The sequence below is a fragment of the Montipora capricornis genome, chromosome 3, assembly GCF_036669925.1.
Source record: "Montipora capricornis isolate CH-2021 chromosome 3, ASM3666992v2, whole genome shotgun sequence".
NCBI lineage: Eukaryota > Metazoa > Cnidaria > Anthozoa > Scleractinia > Acroporidae > Montipora > Montipora capricornis.
Window position 1 is genome coordinate 59,947,480 of NC_090885.1, and position 12,500 is coordinate 59,959,979.

General features: G+C 40.0%; 1 protein-coding gene across 4 annotated transcripts in view; it reads left to right on the plus strand.

The window, feature by feature from the left end:
- The window catches only part of LOC138043539 (NFX1-type zinc finger-containing protein 1-like), a 61,642-nt gene that overhangs the window by 12,744 nt on the left and 36,398 nt on the right, over positions 1-12,500 (plus strand). For all 4 annotated transcript variants that reach the window (XM_068889864.1, XM_068889865.1, XM_068889868.1 and 1 more), the window contains exons 7-9: positions 734-897; positions 4,508-4,765; positions 8,738-9,002. In XM_068889864.1, the coding sequence (XP_068745965.1) occupies positions 734-897; positions 4,508-4,765; positions 8,738-9,002 (687 nt within the window). The remainder of the gene's footprint in view (positions 1-733; positions 898-4,507; positions 4,766-8,737; positions 9,003-12,500) is intronic.

The window sequence follows — 12,500 nt, forward strand, 5'->3', positions numbered from 1 at the left end:
CTCTTACACTATTCATCCAAATAATTTCTTTTTTTGCAATTGTTCTTAATACGCTAAAAATATTGACAAAAATTTTCATCCTCTTTATCCTTTGTCTATACCCGAAACAAAAGCATCTCAGGCGCGTAGCGTCCTATACGCAAATATTTCTATTTTTAACATTTTACTTGTACGCAACCAAGATTTCCTTATGAAAACACCACTTTGATTAAATTCTAAAAAACTAAATTAACAAAAGCTATACCATGTTCTCACTTAGTTTTGCATCGACTTTTTTTGCACTAAACAATGCAGTGTTGTTTGGTCAGCGTGCAACAAAAAGGCGAAGTTGCAAAGGAGCGACGTTCCGAGAACGTTGTTGACAATTCCAGTCACGCTAGCACAACCAAAACAATGTTTTGTTTGAGCCAAGTTTGCTCAAAATAAGGGCAAGACGCTTTGTTCTTTGCTTGTATTAACACAACTATTTCGAACAAGAAATAAAGAACGCAGTATTTTTCGCTTACTTTACTTAGGTTTCTAGATCATATGTACTTGTGCGTACTTGAAAAAATGACCACGCTACGCGCCTGCATCTCGTGGGCACTTGGTAAGAAAGTTGCAAGTTATATACAAAGAGATTTTTAGTACCTGAAGAAAGAACAAAATGGTGAGAGTCTGCCCTTTTAACGTCAAAGAAGCCTCCTGGTTGTCGAGAGACATGCCTAATGATACCTCCTTTTTCTCTTTTTAGGTAAAGGAACTAACGTGCCAATACTTAACCTGGCAGCATGGCCGACTGCAGAGGATCTGGAACTAGACAATTCTCAGTATAGAGCCATAAAAATGGCGCTGACCAAGGAGTTTGCGGTCATTCAAGGACCCCCGGGTACTGGAAAAACCTACCTTGGGTTGAAGGTGAGGCGACAAAAACTACACAGCTTGGAACACTGCTTTGGTACTAATGTCAGCAAGTATCACCTTGAAATTTTACGGTTTGTCGAATTCGGTGTTCGAGTTTTTGGTTTGCAACATATTAAACACGCAAATCATCAAGTGAGCCAATCGCAACGCGAAGCGAAGTCATGTAACTACTGCTAAGAGCGGAAAACACTTATTTAGGCTGTGCGCAAGTCCATTTTGTTTTTCATTTGTTGTGATAAGCTGAAGTAGTACGTTAATGTGGGAAGCCTCCCTCGATCACATGCTTGTTACAATACAACCGTGAGAACACGATAACACTCGGAGCATGTACATTTGGTGTCCAGAATTAACCACTTAAAGTCCCTATGACGCTTATTTCCCCCCTAATTTTTTTAACATTTCGTTTAAATATCTATAGTGTCTGGAGTACAGTACTTCAAAACATTTTACTCATAGCGTATTCAAGTGTCTTAGCGGGCGTTTGATTTACACAAAGAGAAAATAAACGGGGAAGAGAGGGCATCCCCCATACATTCCCATTTCCATAGGTAACATGTCTCAAGTTATTTTTAGATCGACTCCCACGCTGTACAGATTCCAAGGAGATTAGACAACAGCCAATTATATGGCCGGAATGTGCTCCTCTTGGATTGTGCACGCTCAGAGAACACATTCCCGGCATATGATTGGCTGTTGCCTAATCCCCTTGGTTCTGTACTGCGTGGGAGTCGTTCTAAAAATAACTTGAGACGTATTAAAAATAACAAACAAACTGCGGTTATTAACATAACGAGACAACACATGTTGTAAAACTTTTTATGAACTTGACGTTTCGTATGCTCCAACATACATCTTCAGAAGTAACGGTTACCTAAAGTACAATTGAATTTAAACACGAAGACTAATACCAAGTAAGGAAAGTAATGACAATGAAAAAATAATAAATGAAAATAAACAGACGTAGTTAAATATGCTGGAAAAAATATAAATGGCTAGTAGAGAAGAAGTTTCTCACTGCCAACATTTTCATTAAGCGCTGGTTTTAAATCGCGAATCAACAAGGTTTCCTTAATTTTACAATGTATATCAGACTGTCCAGTGGCAGTGAGAAACTTGTTCTCTACTAGCCATTTATATTTTTTCAAGCAGATTTAACAAGGTCTGTTTATTTTCATTGTCATTAGTTTCCTTATTTGGTATTAGTCTTCGTGTTTAAATTCAATTGTACTTTAGCTAACGAAACGTCAAGTTCATAAAAAGTTTTACAACATGCGTTGCCTCGTTGTGTTTATAACCGCAGTTTGTTTGTTTTTACTCATGTTGAAATGGCCGAAAAATAAGAGTGTCTACTATGTGGTTTACGAGCGGTTTGAGACGTATTACCCATGGAAAAAGGAGGATGCCCTCTCTTCCTCCTTTATTTTCTCGTGTTTATACCTAAATTTTGGCAGAGCCAGATTGGCCCTGGTCATTAATGACGTCAAAGAAGTAACTTATCGCATTTCTCTAGGAAAAAATGTGTATGAACAGCAGTCTGGTTGAAATCTTGAGCTTTTTGTTAAGTCTTTATGGGAATGTCAGACGATAGTTACCCTTCGGATGCTGTGAATGGTACATCATCCCTTCCTCTGACTTAATTATCATTAAGGCATGGGATAAGTGATCCCTGTCAAAGAACATGACAAGGGACCCCGGGAGGGCCGACCCGTATTCAACGACACTCTACGCGAACTGACCACCTCGAATAATTACATCAGTTTAAATAATGTGGGATGCCTAATACATCATCGCACGGGATAATTAATATTGCATGAGCGTGAATATTCTGACGGTTCAGAATGGAATTGCATTCTTGACTTCTTTGACGTCATTAGTTACCAGGACTCAACAGGCTCGGTCAAGAATCATATGCCTTGTAAAACACGTGGATACACTATGAGGCAAGAATCTTTAAAATACTTTACTCTAGACACTGTAAATATTTAATCAAAAATGTTAAAAAACGGGGAAAAAAAGAAGCATCATAGGCCTTTAAGGGCACCTTCATACAATCGTTTAATCGAAATGAATAAACAAAGGGAAGAAAGAAATATTCATTAGTATCATTCATCGTAGTTACATGTATTTTTTAATACTGAACAAAAATTCATTAGTATGTACATTATCATTTAAATTTTATGTTGTTCTTATTATAAAATAAGAACATTCCTTAATATCATCCCACGGTTGTGTCAAAATATCGTTTCGAAAATTAATAGAGTTAAAGTGTTTTAATTGCCTATAATTAATTAAATTAATTCCTTTTGAACGAATGGGAATTGAAATTTCACGACATGCATAGACTAAGCGATGATCGTTTATCCGAACGTGAGACACCCCAGAACATGTGATATTGTTTTGATGACTAGTGAAAATAAGGTCACTTAAGGTGCTCGATGAAGGTGTGATTCGAGTGGGCTCATCAGTTAATTGTTTCAAACCAGGCCATATATTTCGGTAATTCTCAAGAGGGCCCTTGTATGGAGTTTACATTAGATGGTAAATTACAATTCATGTCACCTATGAGATAATGTTCAACATGTTCAGAATCTAGTCTTCCTAACACAGTATCAAGATGCGGAAAAAGATCAGAAGGTGTTTGGCGGTCTGTACCACGAAGTGACCACAAAACGTTTTGAGTTAGCCTTACGAATTTCAATGTATAAGATTTCCAGGAGCTGATCATCCAAATCCTCGCGGACAACGTAGTTTATGTCCGAACGAATATAAAAACAAACACCCCCACCAAATCTACCATTAACAGTTCTGTCACAACGGATCTTATCATAGTCCTCAACTTGAGGGGGTTACATGATCAATATTTGCGCATGCGTCACCCGTTCATTCGAGTCGACGCGCAAATGGAGCTATAGGCCTACACAAACGGATTTAAGTGACCATTAAAAACCGTTTGTGCAAGTTTTCGTAGTTTTCATGAATAGGAGATATGTTTATATTCCATCTATATAAGAATTAGAAGAAAGGTGAGTGAAATCAGCGGTATTTGTTTATTTCCGGTGACCCATTTTGGATCATTAGCTGACGCGATCTGCTTTAGAACTGCTTGTGTGACTTACGCGCGCGCGCTCAGCTGAAAACCCTTCGTTAAGGCCTGGCCAAACGCTCGCAACATTTCAACGCAACAACTTGCAACATTGTTGGGCACAACATGTTGCATACGTTTGGCCACCCTGTTGCGATATGTTGCAACATGTTGGATGATGTTGGATCAAATTTGAAAACGGTCAAATTTTTCGTGCAATATTTTGGCTGTTGCATGATGTTGTACTCGTTTGGCCACGTTCACGCAACATTGTTGTGCTAGGGCATGCGCGTTAGGTCCACGTCTTGCACGTCAGGGGCCTGGGGCACATGAACATTGGCATGTTGCGTTGAAAATGATGAAAATGTTGCGTATGTTTGCGTACGTTTGGCCACCCCGTTGCGGCGGAACACATGTCGCAACATCATGCAACAATGTTGCAAGATGTTGCGTTGAAATGTTGAGAGCGTTTGGTCAGGCCTTTGAGTTGCCATTTATGGGGCCAAATCTCGTTATCCACAGATAGCAAATGTCTTGTTGCATAACAAGTCCAAGTGGGACACTGGAACCGAACATCTCGATGGCGACATTGATGAGCGGTATCTTTTATCTGAGCGGCGTCCAATACTGGTTGTTTGCTACACCAACCACGCGCTCGATCAGTTTCTCGAAGGAATTCACAAGCTTCACCCTCAAGGCATTGTGCGTGTTGGAGGCCGGAGTCAGAGTGAAGTGATGCAGGCTTGCAGTCTGTCAGAGTTGAAACACAAAATGCACAAGGTGAGCTGATCTGATTGTGGCTCAGCAAACCCCTCACGCCAGTCTAATATTTTTAGTTAGTTTTAGTTTGAGGAAGTCTGGGTACAACGATCACACGAAAAAAATAAGATAGTACCAAGAAACATTTTTATTTCTGCGGTAAGCAACTTTAATACGGTAATCCATTTTGGAAAATGAGATTCTGAGATGGAAAGCAAATTTTAAAACCTACTCTCCAAAGTGAAAAGTGGTGTCAAACGCTGGTGTCAAGCCCTGGGAGCACTACATCCAAGAACCAATACATCCAGGGTGTATGCCAGCTTGAAAGATGGAGGTCGAAGCTTGATCTCAGTAGAAGACGCTGTTAATCAGTCGATACTGGGCTTAGAGAAGAAGAGCATTGAAACACTTCTCAGCGCAGTCAGAGTAACAGAAGAATGTGGGCTTGAGAGCACAGACCATTTCAAAAAGAGAAGGCAGAATGACAGGAAAGACAAGTGATCTCAAAAGGTGATGCAAGGCGGCCAGTTTATAGACAGACTGCAGATGTTGCAGACACAAAATCTTGCCTCTGGCTGCGGAAAGGATACTTGAAAATAGAAACAGAGAGCCTAATTACTGCAGTCCAGGATCAGGCCTTGAGAACAAACCTGACAAAAACAAAGATCGAAGTGTCATGCACATCATTTCAGGATGCAGTAAACTGGCACAGAAAGAGTACAAGAAGAGACATGGTAACATGGGGAAGGCTATCCACTGGGACCTCTGTAGAAAAAAGGAATTGTAGTGGGTGCCCTTGGGACCATCCCAAGGGCCTTGAAATTGGAGTTACAAGAAAGCGTTTGACATGGCTCCACATTCATGGATCCTTGAGTGCCTGGTGTTGTTTGGAGTAGCTGAGAATATGAGGGTTCTACTAGCAAAGACCATGAAAAGCTGGCAAACCGTTCTTACATCAAATGCAGTGAACCTTGGAGAAGTTAACATCAGAAGAGGAATCTTTCAAGGAGATTGCCTATCACCACTCCTATTTTGTAATAGCTCTTATACCCCTAACTTACACTAATCCTCAGAAAAGCAACAGCTGGATACCACTTTACTGACAAGACAAAGATCAACCATCTACTATTCATGGATGACCTGAAGCTATATGGAAAGGATGAAGCCCAGCTTGAGTCCCTTACACAGACGGCGCGACTCTTTAGTCACGACATGGGTATGCAGTTCGGAATTGAAAAATGGGCAGTCCTAGTCGTAAAGAGAGGCAAGCTAGTGGAATCAGATGGTATCCAACTCCCTGACGACAATGAATTTAAAGCACTGAAAGAGGGTGAAGGTTATAAATACCTAGGAGTTAATGAAGCAGATGAAATGCTCCATAGTCAGATGAAAGAGAAAGTCAGCAGAGAATATCTAAGGCGTGTTCGAAAGCTAGGAAAATACAAACTGAATGGCAGAACCCTATTACAAGGAATCAACACCTGGGCTGTATCCCTAGTAAGGTATAATTAACTGGACCAAATTAAAAAGAAATTAAGAGATTTAGGCACAAGAACAAGGAAGACCCTAACAATGAACAGAGCACTTAACCCAAGGGATTGTGTAGCAAGGCTTTATGTACCAAAAGCAGAAGGAGAGAGAGGCCTAATATCAGTGGAAGAATGCGTTGGACAGGCCAAGAACTCATTACAAAATTACATCCTGCGCAGTGACGAGAAACTGATTCAAGCAGCTAGAAAGGGGGAACTTGTAACCCACGACTTAGAAACCCCAAAGGACTTCAAACAACGAAGAAAAGCTGAGAGAAATACAGGGTGGGAAGAGAAGACTTTATATGGTCAGCTCCTCAGACATACAGATAGTGAACGAAATTAAAAGATCTGGGCGTGGTTGCAAAGAGGAGACCTTAAACAAGAAACAGAAGCCCTGATCATTGCTGCCCAAGACCAGGCAATAAGAACAAACTACATCAAAGCCAACATCGACAAGACTCAAGAGAGTGACCTGTGCAGAATGTGCCACCCGGCAAAGAAGACAGTGAGCCATATAGTGAGTGGGTGCTCCAAACTGGCACAGCGAGAGTATAAAAGGAGGCACGATAATGTTCCAAGGGTGGTACACTGGGACTTGCTGGGGAAGTGCGACTTTAGTAGAGTAGACAAATGGTTTGAGCATGTACCAGAAACCGTCCTTGAGAACCACGACTACAGACTGCTATGGGATTATAACATCCAGACTGACCACAAAATTAGTGCAAGGAGACCCGACTTGGTCGTTATTAACAAGGAAGAACAGGCATGCCAAGTAATAGACATAGCAGTCCCAGAAGACACAGCTTTAAAGGCCAAGGAAGAGGAAAAGCTAGAGAAATACCAGGACCTAGCTAGAGAGGTGCTTCCAGTAGTAATTGTGGCACTGGGAACAGTTCCAAAAAGGCTTGAAAGCAACTTAAAGCCCATTGGCACTAACACTTCTTTAGAGCTAATTAAAAAAACGGCTCTCCTTGACACAGCAAGAATTCTGTGTAAGGTACTGGAGCGATGAAAGCCATGATAAAATTTGAGTTTCCTTAGGCAACTTGTTGTTACCTGGCCCCCAAGAAGATAACCCGGATCCAATTTTTGGAAAAACCGGTGCTGAATCAATAATAATAACAATAATAATAATAATAATAATAATAATAATAATAATAATAATAATAATAATAATAATTTTTTTGACCATAACTCCACAGTACAAAAATAAGTGATCGCATTTAGTGTAGCTTACCGTAATTAAAAATATATTTACATACTGTCTTTATGCTCAATCTTCTCAAGAGATTATGAAGGTACCTTCATAATCTCTTGATCTTCTTTAAAAATCTTCAGCAAAAAATATACCAACTCTTATTATTATAAACTGATAAAATAAAGGAAAAAAAATATGAATAAATATTATAAAATGTTAAAATGCTTTTTGCTATAAACTCAGTTTCAAATTTGCAGAAGGATAACGCTATTCACAGAAGGATAAACTAACTACCTACATGCAACCGAGACTTCTAGTTCTAGAAGTAATAATAATAATAATAATAATAATAATAATAATAACAACAACAACAACAACAATAATAATAATAATAATAATAATAATAATAATAATAATAATAATGCCACCATAACCTATACACCAAAAAATGGCATCGGGTATCAAAAAGCATCAATATAGTTTTACACGTAGGATTCACGCACCCATTCTAAATCTTTCTATTGTCTGACAGCCACAACCCTTCAATGTTTATAACTCTGTGGGACGTAAAAGAACTAGACAGCAAAGAGTAGGGCATGGAGTTCCCAAAGTTACTGCGTCCTATTAAGATTATGGAGAGAACACATCCACCGTACATGAGCCTCTTCCAATAATAATTTTCTTCAATCTAAATTTAGCCCGTGGCCATGATGCGCGGGTATTGTAAAGAAGACACCTGACTGGTTAGTTGTTACAGTAGTTGATCATTGGCTGCGCGACCATGGACATAAGACCAAAATATATTTACAGTATGGCGCGAAGCTTAAAATATACTCTTTAGAAAAAACTATCATGGGGCTTGGGGATGTGTTCTCTCCCCTCATTCTCTCGTGGTCCTATCACTAAGAACAATTGCCCGAAGCGTAAAATACCATAATGCCCTTCGTTCTCTTGGGACTTACAATTATCCTAAGAGAAAACAAAAACAATTCTTATTCAAAATTTAGGTGGACAAACATAGAGTATAGTATTTTTCGCTTCGGACAATGAAATTCAAGGTGGCCACATCAGTGGAAAGAAACGTTTTTTGAGTGTCTTTTCACCAAAACTGACCAACCACAATAGGTAGCTCAAAGCGCTGGAAATGGGCGGCTGGTAACGCAATTGGTCGAAATTATAAGTCGATAAAATTGACGAGAGATTTTTTGCTTTCGATTCTCAAATGTAAGCTGCTCCATGTTGTTAAGTGATCTCTTTTTTCAGGAGAAGAAAATTCCGTTGCACATAAGAAGGGCGTATTACGATGCCCACCAGGAAATGGAGCACACTACGGCGAGCCTAGAAAACGCAGCTGAAGATTTAAAACGATGTCATGAAAACGTGATTCATGAAGATGATATTCGCCGGCGTGCTCCTAGTATGACAGATACTCTCTATCATTCGCTGAAGGCTGATCTACTTCAAGCCGATTCAAGAAACAGTGTAATGTTACACTGGCTTCAGCTGTCTTGGAATCCCGGAGTCGGAGGTACTATGCGTGGCTTACAATTCTTCTGATATACGAAGTAGCGTAATCTTTTCCCCTATGAAACTCCTGATGTATTATTATTATTATTATTATTGTTATTGTTGTTGTTGTTGTTGTTATTATTATTATTATTGTTAATTATTTGTGGAGTTTTGAATTAGCCCCTTTTACTGTACATGTTATCTTAAGTACATATCACTTAAAAAATCGAAAGTGGTTCAGCGTTGTCTGTACTCTTATCGACAACGATATTCGTCATCACAGTGGTCAAAATGCTGTGCGCTTCTTGGGTCCACAACATTTTGACCACTTTGATGACCAATAGGCCACTTTAAAAAATACCATAAAACTCTTTGTTTTCCCTCCAATATTCTGAATAAGCATTGTTTTTATTTTCTCTTGGGACCATTATGAGCCTCAAGAGAAACTAGGAACAATACTTACGCAAAATCTTGGAGGGAAAACAAAGAGCATTATGGTATTTTTTAAAGTGACGTATATTGTTGTTGATAAGGCCCGTTTTAAACGTCGCATTTTACATGCGCCGAATCTAATGCAAATGAGCGAAAACAATATATTGTTCTCATTTGCATTACAGATTCGGCACATGTAAAATGCGACGTTTAAAACGAAATTTGCACGGAAACCCCACGGAAACGCTTGCTTTGCTCTCGCCCCAATTTTCGCGCGGCCAAAACATCGAAATTTGCACGGAAACCCCACGGAAACGCTTGCTACGCAAGATACGCTGAACCACATTCGATTCTTTTGTAGTACAATAGTCAACTAAAAAAATGCGAGTGTATTTCAGAGCGTGACCAAGATCGTGACAAAGAAAAGAGCAAGACTTGATAACTTTCTCGCAATCTGATTAATGTCTTTCCCAAAATGACGCGAGCAGCGTTGTCTAGTCTGTTATCGACAACGGCAAATCAGCCAATCAGATTGCGACATTGTTCAAACTGGATACCTGTGCTCCTGTCTTTTGTTTTTGTGTGGGAATAGGTATCCCAATTGCTATCGAGTCTGTAGCCTAGCAAGCTAGGCGACCGTTACCCGATACTATTCGACTAAGATCGAAGTTTTATCGATTGGAAAGTGGTCAGCCAGTTGACGATATTTGGCTGGATACATCCACATCGACCATTACCCGAAACTGCTTGACTGAGAACGAAGTTTAATCGCTTAAAAAGTGGTCAGACAATTGGCGACATGTCTGACATGTACAGTCGCAAAGCCAAAGAAGATAAACTACGTTTTCACGTTACTTTTCGCAATTTCTGATGAAAAGCTTTGACAACATAAAAGCACGTTTATTTTCATTGAGAGTCGAATACAATTCTTGTCAAGTAATTCAATAGAGGTCTTGATTTATCAAACGGAGCTCTCACAGAAAGCAGTGGAAAACATGTTATCGGTGGCAGATTTATATCACGTGCTAGGCAACCGGAATGATCATATTTCATTGAATCATGTTTCATACCACAACATTCGGCGGATTTGACGGCTATCCGATATTTCAGAGCAACGTTGTGAGATTTCTTTGGCAGCATGGAAGGAAACATTGTTTACCTAAGTTTTTGCTACAATGCTTACAACATTTACTAACATCGCTTATTCTAAAGCCCTGGCCAAACTATCGAACAAAGTTGGATCCCACATGCAACATTAGGGAAGTTTATACGGGAGAAAATAAGCCGCGGCTTACCGTGGCCGCGGCGTACATAATACGCGAAAGGAACTATTTATACGAGTATAAACTCCAAGGCCAGGATAAGCCGCGGCTTGAGAAACCCGTGAACGTAGATTTTGTACCATTAATACGGAATGTTCGTGTCCTATGTAAGCCGCGGCTAATTTTCTCTCGTATAAACGGCCCTATTGTTGGATGTAAATGTTGAGGTAGTGGCAAAACACTATCCAACATTGCTTGGCGAATTCAAGTTCAAGTTGACGCTAAATTTGAAAATATGGCGCAGCGTTTATGCTACTGGAGCTGTTTGAGGACGGAAAGGACGTATTCAAACCAGAAAAAACCAAACAATGGTTAAGACAACGTGTAGAAAAGGGTATGTTCTTTGCAAGATACATCCGCGCTTAGAAAATGATGATTACGAGCTCGGATCAATTTGCAGGAATTTTAAATGCTATTGAACCAGACATCTCCAAACAGAGCGACAATGATTAAGGAGCCGAACAGTGTTCCACAGACAAGGCCTTGCTTCCTACTCGCTGATCAAGGTTTCTGGCTGTTCATCAACAACCACGACGTCTCATTGGTCCTTGTCCGCCATCTCTCTTGCAAAAGATGCTAGAAGCCTAGGCTTGAAAATAAGATAGTGAATCGTGATTGGCTAGCAGCACGAACGTGACTCGATTCAGGACACAACTTTGTTGAAAGAGCGGCAAAACACTGCAACATTGTTGCGTCGAACAGAATTGTTGGTTGTAATGTTTGATCAAAAGCAAACTCTATCCGACATTTGATCGAACAAAAAATGTTGGACGAACATCTTTCGACGTGGGCGGCCAAACGGTCGAACAATGTTGGATCGAGCAAAGTTGGAGCCTTCAATCCAACTTTGTTCGATAGTTTGGCCAGGGCTTAAGCCAAACAAAAAAGTAGTTTTTGAGCTCATTTCACATTCTGCGAGCCGATCAGCAATTTGCATATTTAATGTTCATCTGACCTTGGAGGAAAATTCTAAAGTATTTGGTATCAACGATACTGCCTCAGTGTCTGTAATTATCAATGAACTGGCCAAAGTTAAAACCCAAGGCCAAAAGTGAAAGCATGTATCATGTTGTTTGCTACATCTGAGCAAATATTTGGTTGGCTTTTTCTTTGAAATTCAAAGTCTGGTCTTGTTGGCTCTCAGTACTGTGATTTCACTTATTTTTCCACTCATCAGTTGTTCAACTGAAATAATGACCTCGAACACCTCGATCGGATGTGAATCCAAATGAAGACGAGTAGCTTTTGGGAATGAGGGCATGTGCTCTTTGTTTTTGTGCTCGACTAGCCTGCTCATGTGCTTGAAGGAATTCAACGTGATTCTTGACTATCCATTGACATGGAACATAAAACTTGAGCAAAAAAAGTAGCTGTTTGTGTAGAATTGGTGCTCTATAGTCGAACACACTTAACTGATGTGTGATTAGTTCTAGTTATTATTATCATTATTCAGTGTTAAATCTTCTCCGAGTGTGCTAGAAATTGTGCGAGCAAGTACGCGAAAAAATTACCTTTCAAATATGCCCAAAGACGCGCTCGCTCAGTAACGTTTAGGACGACAATCACAGAAATCTACACAATCCCCCTTTCAGTTGGCCTGACATATACAAGGGACTACTTTCTTATTACTAGATTTCACATTTACATTTGCTAGATGCCACATTTACTAAAAAAGGCAGGTTTTAGGAGCGGCGAAGCCGCGCCCACGCGCGAGTGTCTAGGGGGGTCCGGGGGCATGCTCCCCCGGGAAAAAATTTGAGTTA